This window comes from Belonocnema kinseyi, chromosome 3 (assembly GCF_010883055.1).
Source record: "Belonocnema kinseyi isolate 2016_QV_RU_SX_M_011 chromosome 3, B_treatae_v1, whole genome shotgun sequence".
NCBI lineage: Eukaryota > Metazoa > Arthropoda > Insecta > Hymenoptera > Cynipidae > Belonocnema > Belonocnema kinseyi.
In genome coordinates this window covers 86,300,240-86,321,842 of record NC_046659.1, presented here as the reverse complement: position 1 = coordinate 86,321,842, position 21,603 = coordinate 86,300,240, and the positions used below count along the sequence as shown (strand labels likewise).

General features: G+C 25.3%; 1 protein-coding gene across 2 annotated transcripts; it reads right to left on the bottom strand.

Moving 5' to 3' along the window:
• Window positions 1–14: 14 nt before the first annotated feature.
• On the bottom strand, window positions 15–20,585 carry LOC117170129 (sorting nexin-6). 2 transcript variants are annotated; one of them, XM_033356668.1, is made up of 10 exons: window positions 20,339–20,585; window positions 20,153–20,203; window positions 17,954–18,169; window positions 11,994–12,115; window positions 11,475–11,611; window positions 8,875–9,182; window positions 6,820–7,002; window positions 2,644–2,707; window positions 2,471–2,556; window positions 15–228 (listed from the first exon to the last, which is right to left on the bottom strand). In XM_033356668.1, the coding sequence occupies exons 1-10, from the start codon at window positions 20,342–20,344 to the stop codon at window positions 178–180; spliced, it is 1,224 nt and encodes a 407-aa protein (XP_033212559.1). In that variant the 5' UTR covers window positions 20,345–20,585; the 3' UTR covers window positions 15–177. The 2 variants fall into 2 exon arrangements, with proteins under 2 accessions (XP_033212559.1, XP_033212558.1); XM_033356667.1 differs by lacking the exon at window positions 20,339–20,585 and having other exon boundaries at window positions 20,153–20,332.
• Window positions 20,586–21,603: the final 1,018 nt, after the last annotated feature.

The window sequence follows — 21,603 nt, the reverse complement described above, 5'->3', positions numbered from 1 at the left end:
CCCCCCCTGACTAACCCAGCAGAATGCAATCGATAATACAATATTTCTTATCGACACCCTACTGCAGCTGATGATAACAAAAAATATAATATACAATGAAATTATCAAAATGATGTTGGATACCTCGTTTTGCATACAAGATGCGCAATTTATGTAATGGCAAAATGATTCGCAGAATCATTCTTCTCGAAGTGAGGCTAAACATTTCTTGAGCTGCTCAGCGTGGGCCTGTTAAATAAATTCATTTTATATTATTAAATCCTTTTAGACTTCAGAGTCCAAAATTATCTCAAAACAGGGCAAAAAGGATGATTTTTTTACGAAAATAGGGGAATAAATTCTTTTAAATAAAAATAATATGAGTGAAATATTGAATTCAATACGAAATGCTTTAAATATTTTAGATTTCAAGTCGAAATGTATTGCATTTTCAACAAAATAGAGGGTGGCCGTTTTAATCGATGAAAAAAATTTCCGATCTTTTCCCGGTTCGCAAACTTTTTCCACGGTCAATAAAACTTACAAATTTGTCAACTCTAAAGCTAAACATTTTTTTATTTAAAGTAATAAGAAATAAACTACAAATTAAAGCACTCAAAGTGGAACTCTTGAATTTTAAATTATTTAAAATTTAAGTTTAAAAGTGTTTTAACTACAAAATGCTATATTCAAATGTTTAACAATTTACACCTATAAAATGAAAGTTAGGTACTCACACTTTTAAATAAAATGCAGATAAACAGAAAAATTTAGAATTTTCAACTTTGATCAATTATAGAGTTCAAAGACTCAAATTCAGTTCCAAAAATATAAATCCACGTAATAATTTTCACTAATCTATATTCAACAATCAATTAAATAACTTCAAATTTTTTGATTATCTGATTTTAAACAATTTTAAGCTTGAAACATTAAAAATGGAAAAATTAAAATTTTTTAAACTGAACACTTGTTAAATTAGAAGTTAAATTATTTTCAATTGGATTTTAAACTTTTTAAGTTTTAAATAATTTTGAAATTTTTGCCGATAATGTTTACCGAAATTTCGATGCAAATACCTACAGCCTAATTTAAAAGAAAATGTAAATTTTATCAGATTTTAAATAAAAAATGTAGAAGCTTTTTAAGAGTTGTGAAAGTTTTCAAAAGAATAAACACATTTTCTTTAAATTGCTAAGAAAATAAAAAATGAATCGAAAATTGTCGAAAAGAATATGAAAGATTTGAAGGAATTTTTTTTTAATTTGCAGGATTTACTAAAAATAAAAAAAAATCGAGTAATCTTCAAATATATTTATCGAATTTCTCCTACAATTTTTAGAAAATCCTCGAAATTTAAACAAATTTCCCGAAAATATTCCAGATTCTTTTTTGACAATTTTCAAAATCTTTTAAAATTCAACAATTTTACTTACAAAATAAACATATTTCAAATAGAACAATTACAATTGTAAGATTCAAAGTTCAAAAGCTCTTCGAACTTGTAACGATTCATTGCTTTCTATATCAAAGAATTTAATTTCAAATTGTTTACTTTTAATAAATATTTGATTTAAATTTACTTGTCTTAAATGAACAGTGAAATATTGATGAATGAGTTAAATATTGAATATTTTAGACTGATAAAATATTTGAAAATTAATAAAAGTCTTTAATTACGAATATATTATTGTGAAGTTATTTTTATATTTAAAATAGTTTATAAAGTGTCGAACAGGCGTTTAGATTTTATTTTAATGACGAAGACTTTCGAATTAAAACAAAGAATTTCTACTTTCAACAAAGTAGATAAAAATTTAGATCTTCAAGCTAAAAAGCCGAATGTTTGAGAAAAAAGTTGACTTTAAAATTTAAAAAAAAACTTCCAAGAAAATAGTTCAACTTTCAAGTATAAGAGACGAAGAATTTTTCAGAAGACAGTTGAATATTCAACAAAACAGTTTAATTTTGAACTAAAAGAGATTAATTCTGAACGAAAACTATAATAGTGAACTTTTCAATTTAAAATATTTAATTTTTAATTGCAAAAAATAACTTTTTAACAACACAGTTCAACTTTTGACCAAAGAAGTAATACAATTTTCAATCAAATAATACAATTTTAAAATAAACGATATAAACTCTAAGCCAAAAATATAATTGCAGACTTTTAAATTAAAAATAATTATCTTCCATCGAAAAAAGATTACTTTTTACAAAAAAAAGTTGAAGTGTCAATGAAATAGTAGACTTTTTTTTACCAAGAAATGATAAATTCTTAACCAAAAATACACTAGTAGACTCTGTAAAATTTCTACCGAATTTCTACCAAAAATTTTCGACCAACAAATATGACTTTCTGTCAAAATAATTAAATTTTCAAACAAATTTTAAAAATTGTAACCAAAAATATAGCAGGGAATTAGCGGAAAGTGTGTAAAGTTTAATCTTTACAAAAAAGTCTCAGTAATCAAAACGATTCATTTATTACCTTTGCATGTTTGATTTCCAATTCGGTAAGCTCTATGAGATTCTTTTTGAAGGCAGCTACCCTTCTGGTCTTGAAGTCCGTTAATTCTACCGAAAAATGTAAAAATATTTCAATTTAACTGATAATTTCCTCCAAATATTTCCTAGTATAAACTTTCCAAACTAGTAACCTACCTTCTTTTCCTTTTTCCGACATTTGTTCAAACTTTTCACAGGCTTCTGTTTGGGTTTGTTCCGCCTAATGGAAAAAAAGTTACTCTCTGAACTGACATTTTTTTTGCAATCATTTTAAAAGCATTTTTACATAAAAATTAAATTTACTGCAATAGATTCTTTGAAAGTAAAAAATAAATATGTACATGCAAATTTCAAATAATGACATGCTGAAAAATATAACCCAATTTTTGATATCAATGATTCTTGTGCCTGAAGAATACTAGATGCTGTCTGTATCAAATGAATGAAAATTTAACAGGTTTTCAGAATGTCTGACTTCAGGAAGAAGAATCTTAAAAATAACGTTTTCACATGATAACAATTACACGTATGGAAATATGACACACCTCTGCAACTTCCAGTGCCTTGAAGAGCAAGAAAAATGGAAGCACTAGTTAGAGATTGTGTAGCTTCTAAATTACACACAATCTTTATCGATTCTAATGCTTTTATATTTTAAAATTTATTATCCTATGTACTTCAGACTGTACAATTGATGACAAAAGAAATTACAGACTTCACAGTCAAAAATGCGCTAAAAAGGGGAAACCTAGTAACTATTTAAGAAACTAGGGTAACAATAGGGGAATCATATCTTTAAAAAACATTTATTACGAAAAAATATCAATTTTCCCTGAAACAGTTAAATTTTTTACCCAAGATTTGCATTTACAGGCAAATAGTTCAACTTACAACAACAAAAAAGAAGAATTTTCATCAAAAGAGTGGAATTTGTAACCAAATAGTTGAATTTTCAACCAACAAAGATTTATTTTAAATAAATAAAAAAGATCACTTTTTAAGAAAATAATTTATATAACAACGAAGTAATGAAATTTGCAACCACATAGTAAAATTTTTAAGTAAAGGAGATGAATTCTGAACCAAAAATATAACAGTAGACTCTTTAAATAAAAATATTTGACTTTCAATTGATCAAGAAAATTTTTTAATCCAAAGAATGAATTTTCAATCCAAATCGTCGGATTTTCTAAGCAGAAAGACCAACTTTCAACAAAAAAAATGGAACTTTCAACCAAAAAATATTACTTTTTCACAAAATAGTTCAATTTTCAAACAAATAGTAAACTTTTAACCAAAAGATATGGTTTCTGAACGAGAAATATATTATTACATTCTTGAAATAAAAAGATTTTATATGGAATCCAAAAACACGAATATTTAACAAAAATTTTGAATATAATTAATATTATATTAAATTATTACTTATTGTTAATTTTTACCAAAAAATATGAAATTTAAAAAAATTAATAGATTTGTTAACCGGCAGAGATGAAATATGAACAAAAAATATATTAGCAGTAGACTCTTTACATAAAAAGATTTTACTTTCAACCAAAAAATATTACTTTTCAATCAAAAGATGACTTTTCCATTCAAAAGGACGATTCTTTTTTATCCATAAGCATGAATAATCAACAAAACAGTAAAATTTTCGTTGAAAAAAGTATTAATTTTGGATAAGATAATACAATTTTCCAGCAGAGAATTTTTAAGTGAGTTTTGAATTGGAAAAGTTGAATTTTCACCAAAATGTTAAATTTTCGAGAAGAAAAACTTTTTACGAAAATGATTAAATTTTAAACCAAATAGTAAAATTTTCAACGTACAAAGATTAGTTAAATAAAAAAAAGATGATTTTTTAGGAAAATAATTCAAATTTGAACAAAGTAATGTAATTTCTAATCAAATAGTAGAATTTCTAATCAAAAGAAATGAATTTTAAAACAAAAATATAACAGCAGACTCTTTAAGTAAAAAATTTGACTTTCAATTAAAAAAAGAAAACTTTTAAATCCAAAGAATGAATTTTCAATCAAAATCGTCAAATTTTCTAAGTAGAAAGACGAATTTTGAACCAAATAGTAGAATTGTAACCAAAAAGAGATGGATTCTCAACCAAAAATATATTATTAGACTCTTTCAATAAAAAGATTTAACTTTTAATACATTGTTCATTCAATTTCATTATATTGAATTATTATTTATTACTACTTTTTACAACAAATATTAAAATTTCAATCTATTAATAGTTTTTTTAACTGCCAGTGATGAATAAAAAATATATAAACAGTAGACTCTTTCAGGGTAGCCGTTTTAATCCAAAAAGAAAGTCCCGATTTTTTTCCAGGTTTGGAAACATTTATTTTTCAGTCAATCAAATTGAACAATTCGAACCTATAAAATGGAAAGTACTAACACTTTTCATTTAATAATTTTTTAATTAAATGCATTTAAACTGAGAAATGCAGAATTTTTAACTTTTATAAATTGTAGAGTTCAAAGATTCAGATTCGGTTCCAAAAATATAAATCCATGTTATCATTTTCAAAACTCTAAATTAAAAAATCAATGAATAAGTTTACAAATTATTAAAATGATAGTACTTTAACCAATTTTAAGCTAGAAACTTTAAAATTTGAACCATTAAATTTGTTTAAACTAAAAAAAATTCACATTAGAAGTTAAATAATTTTATTTTAAAATAGCTTAGATATCCTTAAAAGGCTTCAAATTTTTAATTAAGTCTTGACAAATATGCGTATTGTTACCTTTTTTCATATTTGAAATTATTACTAAAACTTTGTCACAACTTATAAACATATTTTAAAAAGATTTGAATTTCAAATGATTTTCCAAAATAAAAAATCATTTTTAATTTTCCTAGCAATCTTAAAAAATGTTTGAAATTTGTTTGAAGCCTCATTTCGAGTTTTTAATTAATTTTGAATCTTTTTAATACATCTGAGTATCTCTAAAAATTATTCGAATTGTTCTATAAATAATAAATGTTCAATTGTTATTTATATATAAAAATTCAACAATTTCACTTGAAAATAATTCATTTTTTAAATAGAAGAATTAGAATAGTAACGTTTAAAGTTTAAAAGATCCTTAACATTTAAACTATTCAAGGCTCTCTATTTCAATCAATTCAGTTTTAAATTATTTACATTTTTTTACGACTAAGGCTTTTCAATTGAACCAGTCTAATTTTTAACATTGAACTCTGGAAATTTTTAAATTTTGAAAGAATTTAGAATCGTCTTAACAAATCAATTATTGTCCACTTTTAAATACTTCAAATAGAGGTAAAATTTTAAAATAATTATTTTATACTTAGAGTTGATCAAGTAAATGTTGTGTATCAAAAATATTCAATTTCAAACGTTTTTAATTTTCAATTGTTGAAATCTTCCAAGACTGCATTTTTAAAATCTTTAAATTAAAAAAAACGCTTGAAAATAAAAATCTAAAATGGAAAATTTGCTTAGGTCAAAAAATAAATTCATTGTCATTTCCCGGTTTCCTGGCCCAACGGCCACCCTGATTTTTAAAAAAACAGTAGAATTTTGAGGACAAAAAAAACGAATTTTTAACTGAATGTTGAATAAAAAATTGAATTTTCACCAGAAGAATTTAAACAGAAAAGATGATTTGTCTACCAAAAAGATGAATTTTTAATTTATAAAAGACAAAATCTCTATGACAAAATGTTGAATTTACAAAAAAAATTTCCACAACAATTACATTTTTAACCAAATCGTAGAATTTATAACCTTTAGGAACAAAAATATAATTGCATATATTTACAAGAAAAATAATTAACTTTCAACCGAAAAAGATAAATTTCTGACCAAAAAGTACTTCTTTACTACAAGATAAAGTTTCGATTCAAAAGGCCGAATTTTCTATCTAAAAAGTCAAATGTTTAACGAAACAGTTAAATCTTAAACAAATGAATGACATTTACAACCAAATAGTCAAATTTTTAACCAAAAATATCATATATCGACTTTTCAATTCCAAACATTTAACTTTCAATGAAAAATAGTTGGATTTTCTGATTGCGCTCTATTAATTCAGTCATAATAAGTGAAGAAAAAACAAGAAAAACTAGAGCTTTCTTAATGACGGGGGAAAAAAATAATTCTTCTTAAATAAGGGGAGAAGACGGGAATATGGGAAAGATTGTGAAGTCTGAAATTAACCTCCAACTTTATGCTATTATGCTTGTGACTATGCGCATTAAAAGCATTAAATCTTTTTCTAATAAATAAAATTAATTCAGAAATTATCACTTCTTTATTATATTAATTATATAATACTTACGGCATGAACATCCTTATTTTTGGCACGAGCTTTCTCCAACGCTCTGTTCGCTGTCTCGTAAGCGTGCAGAGCTTTTAATCTTCTAAACAGCAATCTTTTTGCTGCAGCTGAATCCCTCATGTAGTAACGCAACGTGTCTGACAATTTCAAATCTTCATCAGAAGCGACGCGACCTTCCACTTTCTGGAAATATTTGCATATTTTGACATATGTTTATTTCACATTTTGACAATCATTTGACATTTTTATTATCTTTAAATATTTACAAAATGTATTTTTAAAGTTTTAATCATAATTTATTATCAACAACTGATGAACATTATGATGAAAATTTAAATCTGAAATTTAAATTAAAATTGTTGAAAATTTAAAATTTTAATATTTTATGTCCAATGATTTTTGTTTCAAATAACATATTATTGTTCAAATGCTGTGAATCTTTTTTCGAAGCTAATAATTTTGTATTAAAAATTTAAATTCATACAAATTCAAATATTGAAACATAACATAAAATTATTCAAAATTGGTAAATCTGTTATAAACTCAAACAAAACATATGTCTGTTAAAAAATGGTAGACTTTGAATTCAATGATTTTTTATTTAAAATATCGATTTCCGGTATAAAACATCGAAATCACCTAAAATTGTTTTAAAAAATTGTGAATCTACTCCCGAATTCCCGTGAAAATCTATACCGATTGTCGGTGAAAAACTCGAGCAAAACGTAAAATTTTTAAGATAGTTTCCGTGCCAAAAGTCAGATATCTCAAAAAAATCATTAATTTTAATCATGTTTTTTGCAATTGAATTTTTTTAACCGGCACTTCTTACAGATTTTTTAAAAATAATTGCATTTTAATAAAAGACGGCGTATTTTTTTCGGGAAAACATTCTCTATAACTCTACTGTTTCCAATTTTTAAAATAACTAAATAATCCGAACATATAATATTTGGAAGCCATACAAAAATTTACTGTCAAAATTGAAAACAGTAGAGTTATGAAGAATGTTTTCCCGGAAAAAGCAATCATTGTTCAAAAATTGGGAAGAAGCACCGGTAAGAGAAAATTCAATTTAAAAATAATGGTTAAAATTAATGATTTTTTTGTGAATTTTAATATTTTTTATAAAAAATGTTTTTTATTTGAAATTACATCCGTTATAAGATTTTGATTCTTAAAATCATACAAAAAACTATTTTTTCAGATATATAACTTTTGGCAGGACAACTTACCGAAACAAAATTTTAATCTTTTTTAAGTTCAATTGTTTTCCACTAAAAATATCGATTTCCTGTATAAAACTCTAACTAAAATAATCTAAAATTGTAAAAAAATTGTGAATCTACTCTGAAATCTCGTGATGAAAAATAATTATAAATCCCAATTCTCAACTACACACTTACGTAAAATAATAAGAAATTATTCAAAATTGGAACTCTTCCTTGAATATTTAATTATTTGTGTTTAAAATAAACGATTACGGCGAAATACGGTAACCTGTAACTTGTTCCAATATTGAAAATCTTCTATGAAAATTATACCATTTGCCGGTGAAAAATTGCCAAGATAACGTACAATCGCATACAAAAATTTTATTTTCTTTGAAATGTCATTAATTTTTTACAAAAGATAATATTCTCATTTCAAATATAAATTAACGACGAAAAATACTAACATAATCAAAAATTGTCAATAGTTTCTAAATCTTGTTTAAATTATGTTTTCTGTCCGAAAATACGAATTGTCGATGTAAAATGTTAAGGCAAGTAAAAAACTCTTCAAAAATTGTGAATCTCTAAAATCTAATATGGTGAGTAAAAAATTAGAATATACAATATGACTTCAAAACTAAAGTCACCTTGGAAGTAGGCAAGATTTCACTCTATTTCACATCTTTTCCAATCTTTTCAAATCTTTAGAAACCTCTCAAATTTCTAGAAATTCTTTGATATCTTTGAAATCTCGTGTTCACTCACTATTCGAGTAGTACACCCCTTGATTATTATTAATGATGAAATAAAATATCTAGAAAAAATGGCAAATCATCCTTACCCTGATTTTTTCAAAGGCTTCGGCAACTTTTGTTAAAAACCTTTCCAATTTTCCAGCGTCTGAGGTGGCTAACTGAAGAAGATTGCTTGAAATTTTGATATACGAATCAGCTACATCTTTGTGTTTTACTGTTTGACGATCAGCGCGACTCGTCGCTTCTTTTAAATTATTATTATACTGATGCAGGAATGACATTTCTTGATCAAAAAAGTCGTTCACATCCTTCACAGTTGCGGACAAGTAATACTCATCCGTTGTTTTGGAAAGCGACTTCACAAGACCTCCAAACATTTCCATCTTGTTTTTACCTGAAGTAATAGTATTTCAATATTTTATAGGCATCAGTATTTTTGTAAATTATTTAATTTTAACAAGTAACTTGTAACTTAGTTCCAATTTTTCTGCAACTTGTAACTTTCAGTTGCTCTCTATGCCAGCTTATACTTAAATATTTCAAAAGTAATTTTTATTTCTAATTGTTTTACACAAAAGATGATAAATGCTAATAAAGAATTAATAAAAATATAATTGACCGAATACATTTCCAATCAAGCACTTAAAGTCGTAGAATCCCTCGGGAAGAAAATATGTTGTTTTTCAGAAGAAATTAGGTGCTATGAATTTTTTGCATTTGCGAAAAAAAACAACGAAATTCTACGTGTTTGAATTTTTTGCAGTTTAAAAAAAATTTCTTTGAACCTTTATAACTTATATTTTTATCAATTTCTTGCTGAATTTTTACTTTTTTAAGGAAGAAATCTTGTAAGTTTTCTGTAATCGGAATAACTTTTTTGGCCAGGAGAATTTTCTTTTTTGAAAAATCGTATTTCCTCATTTTTCTCGCAAACGAGAGAAACAAAAAATGTTAAAATAAAAGTTTGCACTCCTAAAAAAGTTTTATGAAAAATATCTCTCTTGCTCTTTTGCGATATCTTGCATTGTTTACGAGAAAAATCAAAAAATTATATTTTTAGGAAAAAAAATTCTCCTGTCCTCAAAAATCTTTCAGCCCGCATAACGCTGTTAAAATGTCTTCCGTCTATTAAGCAGAAACTAAACCAAATATTAAGGATAATAAAAAAAGGTGGGGGTTTACAGACAATATTTATTCTCCTTTTCGTAAAATTTGTAAAAATTACTAAAAAATAATTTTTCTTTTACATAATTTTCATTTTACCTGGCCATTAAAATTCAAATACCAACACTTTAATCTTGTAATATTTTAACCAGAATTTTCCAATTCTATTCGTTTATTTTAAACAAAAAAGTGTAATAGTTAATATTTCAACTAAAAAAAAGTCAAACTTCATCCAACAATAATGAATTTTAATACCAAAAAGACGAACTTTCATCAAATAAAGATTTTTCAATCATGAAAGAAAAAAAAATTGCCGGAATTGTATAGCATCTGAACCACAAGACGAATATACTGTACAAAAATTAAATGTCAACAAAGTAGTTCAACTTTTGTCCCTTTTTTGAATTTCTAATTACTCTGCAACTAAAAATATTAATCTTTAAAAAAAAATTATTTCTTAACAAAGTAGTTTAACAAAAACTTTTAAACAAAATATTTGAATCCTCAAGCAAAGAAGATTAATTTTGAAATAAACTGATTTATTTTTATAGAAAAAAGATAAAATTTCTACTAAAACAGATGAATTTTTAAATCAAAAGGACAAGTTTTTTAAAAAAGTATTTGAATTTTCATTCAAAAAAATTTTTGTTTGACTTTTGATCACCAAAATATGAATTAAATTTTCTACGAAAAGTTGAATTTTGCAATGAAAACGGACGTTTCTTTTAAAGAAAATTGTTGAATTTTCAACCAAATGTTTATACATATTTTTATCCAAGAAAGATGAAATTTTTACTCAAACAGATTCATTTTTGAACAAGAAGACAAATTTGCAAAAAAAAAGGTTGCAGTTTCATCTACAAAATATATCAAATATGAATTTTAAGCAACAAGTAAATTTTCTACGAAAGAGTTTAAGTTTCAACTAAGCCCGATGAATTTTTTAAATTAAAAAGAACAAGTTTTTTAAAAAAAGTTGAATTTTCATTCAAAAAAGATTGAAGCTAACCTTTTTATCGCCAAAATATGAATTTTGCAAGATTTTTTTTCTTTAAATTCCTGACTTTTCCCTGGCGAATAAAAATACCTGACTTTTTTTTAAATTGTTATTGGCTAGGTTTGTTTTTCACTCACCAGGTTTCTTTGGAGCGTAAAGTTAATTCATATTAAATCTTTGTACAATTACTGCGAGTTCTTTTTTTTCATTTTAAAATTACGCACACGTAACAAATCCTTTTAACACACAACGTGCATTTCATTTTTCAATAATTTTATTTGCAATACACCCATTTTCAGAAAAAACATTAGTTATCTAATTTTGTACTGCTATCCTTCAGATACTGTTATTATTAAAACCCAAAATTTCGTTTCTACATACAAAAAAAAACTTTTAAAGGAAATTTAAGTCACTTTAGTCGGTACTGTAACTTGTAACGAGTTTCTTTTTTTTAAGAACTTACCCAACACTACAGTCTTAAGCAAAAGTAATAATAATTTATGAACATTTCAATAATAATCTTACCTCTAACACAAAGATCTTGATCATATTCAAGAAATACTCTGAGATTGTGGTCATTCCGAAAAACGGGATGATGCGCCAGTCTTGTTAAAAACATTTCGTGCATCGCCACTGTTTTCTTAAACGTGGCTAAATATTCTCTGTAAATACAAAAGGCATAAATGACCTTCTTGAATTAATCAAATCAATATTTTTCGAATGTATATATGCCCCTATGTTTCAAAGACTTAAAAAAAACATCAATCAGGCATTTAAATTTGTTTTGTTCCATGGACAAAATTTCACGAAAAAAAAGTAAATAGCACGACCAAATTACATCAGCGATAATTTAAAAACATGCATTTTACTCAGCATGTCGTAATAGACTTTTTTTATATTCCTCTCAGAAAAAAAATGATAAAACGTAGTAAATAATATCCCTGGGATTTCCCGGTCCGAGGAAATTAGTCATCGGAAATCTCGGTACCAAAAATTCCCCAATAAATTGATTGTAGAAGTAGGAAAAATTATAAAACTGCTTACGCTTCTAATTCTTGTTTCATCTTGGAGAACTCTTCTTTTGTCATGCTTCCTTCGCCCTCGCCGAGTTTTTGTAATTTTTCTCGAGATGCATCGAAATCCGGTCTAGGTGGACATGGTGGAATCTGACGAAAATTAAAAAAAAAAATTAACTTTTATCATTTTATTGTATCATAGGGTTATTCCATTTTATTTTACCGAAGTTGGTGGCCATTTTAAACAAAGAAAAAAATTCCCAGTCATTTCCCACAGTCAATGTAATTTAAAAAATTATACTCTATTGCCAACACTTTTTCCATTTAAAGTGATAAAAACTAAGCTGCAAATTAAAGCACTCAAAGTGGAATGCTTGAATTTTAAACTTTTAAAATTAAAGTATAAACGTTTTTTCATTCAAAAATGTTGTATTCAAATGCTTAATAATTTATACGTGTAAAATGGAAGCTTTTCAATACTTTTCAACTAAACAATTTAAAATTAAATACATTCGGTTCCAAAAATATATATCCAAATTATCATTTTTAATAATCTCAATTGAAGAACTAATCAATGATTAAAATTTTTTCAAAGTTATATAATTTCAAGCTATTTTAAGCTAGAAACATGAAAAACTGAACGATTATATATTTTTTTAAACTGAACACAAATTTCAAAATTTTATTTTAAAATCTTGAAACATGGACATCTTGTTTCAAATTTTTTTAAATTTTAAATTATTTTTAATTTTTTTCAGAACTTCTAAACATCTTCTATAATGATTCGAACTATTCTTTAAATTTTTGTTAAAATCCTTCAAAATTCAGCAAATGTCCTTAAAGTCCTTTCAAAATTCTTGAAAAGCTTTGAAATTTTTTATCGAAATCTGCCAAAATTTATATTTGATTTCAAATTAGGCCGTGGACTGTTTACACCGAAATTTTAATACAAATAGCCGTTTCTTATCAGTATATGTAGACACTTCGTTTAAATTATTTAAAATCATTTAAAATGTCAAATTAATTTTTAATTTGTTAAAAAATTTTCTTAATTTCTTCAACTTTCTGATTATTTCTAAGAATAACCAGTGTTCAATTGTTATTTTCTATATCGAAATCGAACAAATTAAATTACAAATTAAATTTGTTTAACTAGAACAATCAAAATTGACAAATTTCAAATTAAATGGTTTAAAATGGAATGTCTTAAACTGAAATAATATTTGAAAAATAAAAACCTTTGGCTATGAATATATTATTTTGAAGTTTTTTGAAAATTGAAAATTGTGTATAATGTTTCAATCGAGGTTTTACATTTGTTTAACTAAAAAGACTTTTTCATTTTTAAATTAAAATTTAATTTTAAGAATCAAGAATTTATTTATATTTACAGCTGACCATCTAAAAATGTTTTTTATCAAAAATCTTCTCATTTTTAATTGTATAAGTCATTTAAAAAAATTAAAAGTGGAAAGTTTTTAAATTGAAAGATTTTCGAATTACGTATTCTAAACTGAATGATATCATAATTGAAAAAGATCACAATTTAACTAATTATTTAAAGAACGGTTGAAGTCAAAGTTGGACAAATTTTTTATTTTAAAATTTTGTAAAATTCCCGGTCAAAAAATAAAGCCACTGTAATTTCCCGGTTTTTCCTTGTCTCATAAATTTCCCGGTCATTTGGTTTTACGAGTGTAAAGGTACAGAAAAAAGTCATATTCATGTGAGTCATTGATGTAATTAAATATTAAATATTTTTAAAAATAATTTATATCTATTTGAGGGCAGCAGTTTTCGTCTGCATAATTACAGAATAACATTAAATAAATATATTAAGGTATTCTAGTCAAATTTTCAATAGTGCGCATAAAAAACTTCTATCATTTATTTTTCTATTGAAAAGTGAAAGGTTCCAGACACATGCCCAAATAAGTTACGAAAACATTGATAATTTTTATACTTAAATATAAAAAAAAATACCGAAATGATAAAAAGAAAAATAGATCTTTTAATTTTGTTTAAAAATCCAAAGTTAGTTCTGTTTTAATAAAGTTATGAGTATTTTGACTTCTAAGGCTAATGAAGCAGATTAATATGCAAAAGTTGGTTGAAAAATCTTTCTTTTCGGTTAAAAAGTAAAACATTATATTAAATTTTTTACGAAAATTCATCTTCTTTGGTTCAAAATTGAATTATTTTGTAGAAAATTCAACTGTTTTCTTGAAATATCGCATTTTCGGCTAAAAAAATCAACAATTTTATAGTAAATTTAACTATTTGGTTAAAAACATTTTGTATGGAACATCAATTTTGGGATTTAAAATACAACTATTTTTTTTAATAACCCATTTTAGTTAAAGATTCAAGTATTTTGTTGAAAATTCGTCTTTTTTTGTAGAATGTCAATTCTACATTTCACGGTTTTCAAACATTTTTCACGGTCAGTGAAATTAAAAAAATCGAATTCTAGTCTAAAAATTTATCCATTTAAAGTAATAAATAATAAACAACCATTTAAATTTACATGTATGAAATGGAAGGTAATAACACTTTCCAATTGAAATTTTGTTAATGAAATGCAGTTCAACTTCAAAATTTAGAACTTTAATCAATTATAGAGTTCAAAGATTCAGATTAAATTCCAAAAATATGAATCCACGTTAACATTTTCAATACTCTAAATTAAAGAATCAAGCGATGAACTTTAAAAATTTTCAAATTAATATTTTTTTAAGTAATTTTAAGCTAGACAAATTAAAAAATTAAAAATTAATTTTTTTAACTTGACAGTTTTTAAATTAGAAGTTGAATTATTTTCATTTTAAATAGTTTAAGCATCCTTCAAAAACTTAAAAATGTTATTTCAAAATATTGAGATACCTAGAAGTGGTTTTATATTTTTCCAAATTTAAAATCATTTGTGAAATTTTTTCGAAACGTTTAAATATATTTTTAAATGAATTATATTTTTCCTGCAACTTTTAGAAATTTCTGCAAATTAAAACAAAATCCTTAAAATTTAAATTTATAAATAACAATAGGAACACTTATTATTTGTAGAAAAAATTAGAGTAATTTTAAGAGATATTTAGAAGCTTAAAAAATACTAAAATTAAATTTAGAACTTTAAATTATTTTAAATCTTTTAAACGAAGTTTGTGACCCAAAAAAATGGGCTATTCGTGCCGAAATTTTGGTGCAAATACCCACAGCCGAATTTAAAACAAAATGCAGATTTTTGCAGATTTCATCCAAAAAATTTCGAAACTTTTTAAGAATTCTGAAAGACCTAAAACGAATAAATACATTTTCTTAAGATTCCTAGGAAAATTGAATGGGATTTTTCATTTTGAAAAATTATTGTAACAGAAAATTTAAAAAGATTTAAAGGGATTTCCAAAATGACAAAAACAGAACCTGCAAGATTTTAAGGATTTTTTTTTAATTTGCAGGATTTTCCAAAATTTTTAGGAAAAATTCGGTTAATTTTAAAATATATTTAGAAGTTCTAAACAAAAATGTTAACACACTTCTTTTCAATTACTTGAAGACATTTCAAGTTTTTAATTCATTTTGAATCTTCTCAAAACTACGAAATATCTTTTGAAATTACTCAAATTTTGTTTACAAATAATAAACAGTGCAATTCTTAATGGCTAAGAAAACTAATAAAAATAATTTATTTATTTATTTATTCAATTTAATATAAAAAAATAATATAAAGGAAGACCTAAAACTTTGGATTAAAAATATTTTATTGATGAATAATTAAAATTGTTATTTAAAAACAAAATTATAGGAATAAATGATATCATATTAATCTCAATTCGTATAAAGACTTTCGAATTCAAGCAGTTACAATCTGGAAATTCGCAAATTTTGAACGGATTTAGAATCGTTTTGTCAAATCAATTATTGTTCAGTTTTTTTATACTTTACTTATTTACAAAACTGTTGAAATCAAACTTGAGCAAATTTTTCTTCTTAAAATTCGAAAAATTCCCGTTCAAGAAATAAATTCACTGTTATTTCCCGGTCTCAGAAAATTCTCGGTCATTTCCCGGTTTAGCGGCCACTCTGATTTTTGTGTGTTAAATCAAAATGTTTTTTATTTTGCATTAAAATCTTTTTTATTTAAAATGTCAACCATTAGATTTTCGGTTATAAATTAATATTTTTTAGGTGAAAAATTCAACACCTTTGTTAAAAGTTGAAAAGATCAGCCATTATACCTGAATGATAAAAAGAAAATTAGATCTTTTAATTTTCTTTAAAAATCCAAAGGAAGTTCTGTTTTAATAAAGTTATAAGTATTTTGACTAATGCAGATACTTAATTTTTTGTTCTTTATTCTAATTTGTTTTTTCTGCAATAATATTTTGTCTCCAAAACGCCAAAATCTAAGTGTTTTTTACAAAAATGACAATATCTTTCCTTTTAAAAAAACAAAAAAAAATCTGTTGACGCTATTCTCTATCTCACTTGTTTAACCAATTTCGCACTTAAATGTGAAATAATACAGGGAACAATAGTCCTCTTTGTTCAAAATAATACGATTTTATTATGTCAGCCCTTTGTTGATAAAAATGTTTTCCAAATGAACAATAAAAACAAAAGTATTTAAAACAAATTTATTCATCGCAGGCTTCATGAAATGAATTATTTGATTGAAGATACAATGATTTGGTTAAGAAGTTATACTTCTTAGTTAAAAATGCAAGGCTTTTTTTGAAAATTCGTCTTTTTGGTTAATGCATTCAATCGATTCAATTTTTTCCAGGCTAAACAATTTTTTTTTTTTGGAAATTCAACTGTTTTGTTAAACATTGATCATTTTGTTTTGAAAGTGCATCTCTTTCTCTATCAACTTCAAATTTTTTAGGGTAAAAATGTTGTTTCTGTTTAAAAATGTATCTGCTTCGGTTGAAAATGAACTTTGTTATTGAAAATTCAAATATTTTGTAGAAAATTTGTATTTCGAATCTTAATTTAACCAATTTGGTATAGAATTTAATTTTTTGGTAGAAAATGTATTTTCTTGAAAAGTCGTCTTTTTAGTAGAAAATGAAATTTTTCGGTTAAAAATGCATCTGTTAGGCTGAAAATTAATCTGTTTTAGACGAGGATTTAGGTATTTTATTTAAAATTCGCTTTTGTTGATAAAATCCAGCTGTGTTTTTATTTTTAATTAAAAATTGGTTGAAAGTTGAAACTAAAAATTATTCAAATAAAATTTGAACTAACATCAGAACCATTGCAAATTTATGTAATTTGTTGAAAATTCGTTGTTTTTTTTTTTTTGAGAGAGAGAGAGAAAATTAATCTTTTCTGTTTAAAATTCAACTATTTGTTAAAAAATGTACGTATTCTGTTGAAAATTCATCTTTTCAACTAGAAAATTAATCTGCTCTGTTATAAATTAAATCATTTGGTAAAAAATTATTTTTTTTGTGTTAAAAAAGCATCTCTTTAGTTGAAAATTTAACTATTAGGTTAAAAAATCAACTGTTTTGTAGAAAACACATCTTCTTGGTTGAGGATGCAACTGTTTCATTCAAAATTAATCAATTTTAGTTGAGGATTCAAGTATTTCGTTGGGAATTCATCCTTTCTGTTTCAATTCAACTGTTTTTAATTTTAAATCGAAATAATTTCTTAATTAAAATATGAACTATTCAATTTTTTGTTAAGAATTCATATTTTTTCGTTATAAAATTAATTAATTGATTGAAAGTTCAATATTGAGACCATTTATTCGTGCGTTTTGATTCTTTGAGATGGCGGGTATATTATTTTAACCAATTAGCGAAGAAATTTAGAAAAAGTTTTTCCAGAAAAAGTAAAGAAAGCGGCATCAGCGGAGAATCGTAAGAAAATAGTGTCTTTAGTGTAATTTTTTTCGAAATAGAAGCAAAATAGTGTCATCATTTAAAAAAAGTGTCAATAGTGCGGTGAGTATAACTAAACAATTTTCTAATTACGTACGATGTATCCGGCATATTCTTCGTTTTCCTCGAATCGATCGTGAAGCCAAACGAATTCTTCATGCTGTCTAACAACCAAGAACTCTTCCTTTTGAAACTCTGGAAGCGTTGTTTTTGTGTGAACTGTAAATTTGACTTTGTCCTTTTCACTGAGAGCATCCGAGATGTCCACTTGCAACGATTTGTCAGACAAATCCACGGTATCCGCTGGATTTGTCTGTAAAATATTGAAATAAATTATGGAAGAGCGTGAGAAAAACTCCAATGATTAACCTTTAAGGGAATTCCAATTTGACATAATCACGAAACCTGTTATTATGCAAATAGAAACTTAGTTTGCAGATTTATTATAATTATTTTAATCAAGATATATTATAAGAATGTTATTTTTTATCTGTGCCATTTTCCGTAACGCATTTATATAATTTATAATACGAGAAAATATACACGCATGCTAAGTGCGCATGTTTTTGGTTTCACGAATTTTTTAAATTGAAATATAAAATTAATATGCAACAAAATTCTTGTTATTTTATAATATCTATTTTAGACATACACATTTTAAACGAGAAGCACTAACATAATGTAATGTTTTTTTTTATAATTACTACTATATTATTTTTGAAAAAATCGGCTTTTTCAGTTTTTATGAACTGAAATGTTTATTTATTAAATTATCATGTCAATTATGTAAAAATTACATTCTGAACACTTTCTTTTAATAAAAAATTCGCTTTTTCTTGGGTTTTCAACAGTTAAAAATATAATTTTCAATTTTCATCATTTTTTAAAAGCTTAATTGTAAAAGATTTGATTTTAAATGGTTGAAAATTTAAGCAAATTAAAAGTTGAATTTACAACTTTTAAAAACTAAATTTACCATTTTTTCATTTCTAATTTTCCTATATTTTTAATTGTAGAAAATTCAAATTCTCCCCGACGCAAAACACTAAACTAATCCAAAATTGTTTTAAAAAATTCTATATGTTCTTTAAATTCTGATTTTTGTTTAAAAATACCAATGTTTGATTAAAAAGAGGCCAATTTCACTTAAATTTTCTGAAAAATTATGAATGGCCTTAGATGTTTAAAGAATTTTTAATAAAAATGTAAATTTTTACCCAAAACCACGAACAGACTCTGAACTTGTTAAAGCTTGACCTAAAATTGTACAGCAAAATTTAATATATTTTTTTTAATTCTAATTATCAAACGTAAACATAACCAAAAATTGTTCAAAAGTTGTGAATCTTATTTGACATAGAATTAAAAAAAAATTAAACATAAGAGTGTCCGAAAAAAAGCCCTAACATAATTCAAAATTTGGTAAAAGATTCTAAATCTTGTTCAAAATTATAATAATTTCTGTTTGAAAATACCGCAATTTTTTAGGTAAAACGCCAGTGTAACCTAAAATTGTTAAAAAATTATGAACCTTCAAAATCTAATGATTTTGGCATAAAAATGTAAATTTCCCGTAAGAAAAATTAACACAACCTACATTTTTTTAGAAGCTTGCAGTCCTCTAAACTGTATGATTTTAGATTCAATTTTTTTTAAGATACTAATTTACAGCGAAAAGCACTAACATCAAATATTTATCATATACTAAATAATTTCTTAGATAATTTGAAAGTTTTAATTTAACCATGTAAAAGGATTAAAAATCACAATTGTTTCTTACTTAATTCGCATAATTTTTGCTATTATTTTTCTTATTGAAAGGGATTATTTGTAGATTTAATTTTCAAATGTGTATAAAACAATTCAAGTCAAACAAATACAAACAGGTTTTCAACAACAATAGAGCGAAATTTTTGAGATATTTTGTTACACCACTTTTTTTAAATAAATAATTTTTTAATCAAACATTTAAATCAAATTAATCAGGTTCATCTTTTCAGCAATAATTTCCTATAATTTCCTTCTATTCATATTTTAATTAAAGACATCCGCTTGTGACAAACTTGCATCCCCTTTTTATTTGTTAAAAATAAAGTGAGTCATAATAAGTAAACATTCACTGCATTTATATTTTTCAAGGCTAATCATTTTCCGTTTTGTTACAAAGAGCATGCACGCGCAGCGACAATCAAAGATATTCTATATTCTTTGCCACGGCTCAGCGTATTCATTTATCACACACTTTAATCAAAAGAAAAGATACTGGTAAAAGTACTGTCAAAATCTCAACACATACCTTTTTTGACGGCCCATTGTTCAAAATATCGTTGGTCTCGCATATTCCCTCCTGCAACATTTTTGACAGTGCCAGCAATGTGGTGAAAAAGTAAGAAATAAATTTTTGCAGCTCTTTCTAGTTTTTTCTAATGATTATTAAAAGGACCAAATAACCGGCTGCCAAATGATAACAGGTTCCACCTACCATCATGGCGTCGAATTGCCTCCGCTTGATACCGCACTGTGCTTGGCACGACACTATGTGTCAAAATAGGGAGTTGATTCCAAGACTCAACACTGGTCACGTTTCGGTTTCAAATCAAATGTTCACCGTAAATCGCAGCCTTGGGAAATGTTTTTGATAACTCATTTCACTAAACTAAGGCATGGCGTTTCAATCGTCTACGTGTCTCGTGGCATACGCCTGGCATCCGTGATCAACGATTCGTGGAATCAACACGCTATCAGCTGGAGACAGAATCACTGCGTCAAATTACTGCGCAGGCGCGCCAAAAGTATCCATTTTCAAATCCGATGGGCTAATATTAACTGCGAATGACAAAACGATAGGGGGTCGTCCGTAAACTTTAAAATTGGGGGGGGGGGGGCTTTGGAATCACTTCAGAGGTAAAAAAACGCTGTGATTAGTTACAAAATTTTTTTAAAATAATATCTAAATAATGTCATACAATTTTTCAAGAATAAAACTTATGTGAATAGAAAATTAACTTCGTTTTTGAGGCAAAACTTCCACCTTTCCAACCAAATCTTTTTAAAGTATTAAAAATGAACTTCAATGTTTAATTAAAATGTTATTCTTCAGTCTATGAGTTTTAAAAATTCTTATTTCACAGCCATTTAATCTTTTTTCCACTTAAACACAAACTGAGTTAATAAAACCCAAAAAGAAAATCTATTTTTTTTTGAAAGTTCTTTTGACGAGAATTCATCATCTTTGGATCAAAATTGAATTATTTTTTTGAAAATTCAATAATTTGAAAATTGAAAGTTGGAAATCCAACTGTTTTATTGAAATATTGCATTTTCGGCTAAGAAATTCAACAATTTTGTAGTAAATTTAACTATTTCATTAAAAATTTGTCTTATGGAACATCAATTTTGGGTTTGAAATGCAACTGTTTTTATTTTTTATTAACCCATATAGTTGAGGATTCAAGTATTTTGTTAAAAATTCGTCCATTTTTATAGAATATTAGTTTTTTGGGTAAAAATGCACCTGATTGCTTGAAAATTCATGTATTTTGTTGAAAATTCATTTTTGTTGGATAAATCCAAATGTTTTTTACTTTATATTAAATATTGTTTTTGTTTTTTAGTTACATTATCAACCATTACGTTTTTCGTTGAATATTAATGTTTTTAGGTGAAAAATTCAACACTTTTTTTTTAAATTTGAACTATTTTCTTCAAAGTTCATTTTTTGGGTTGAAGATTCACAATTATAATTGA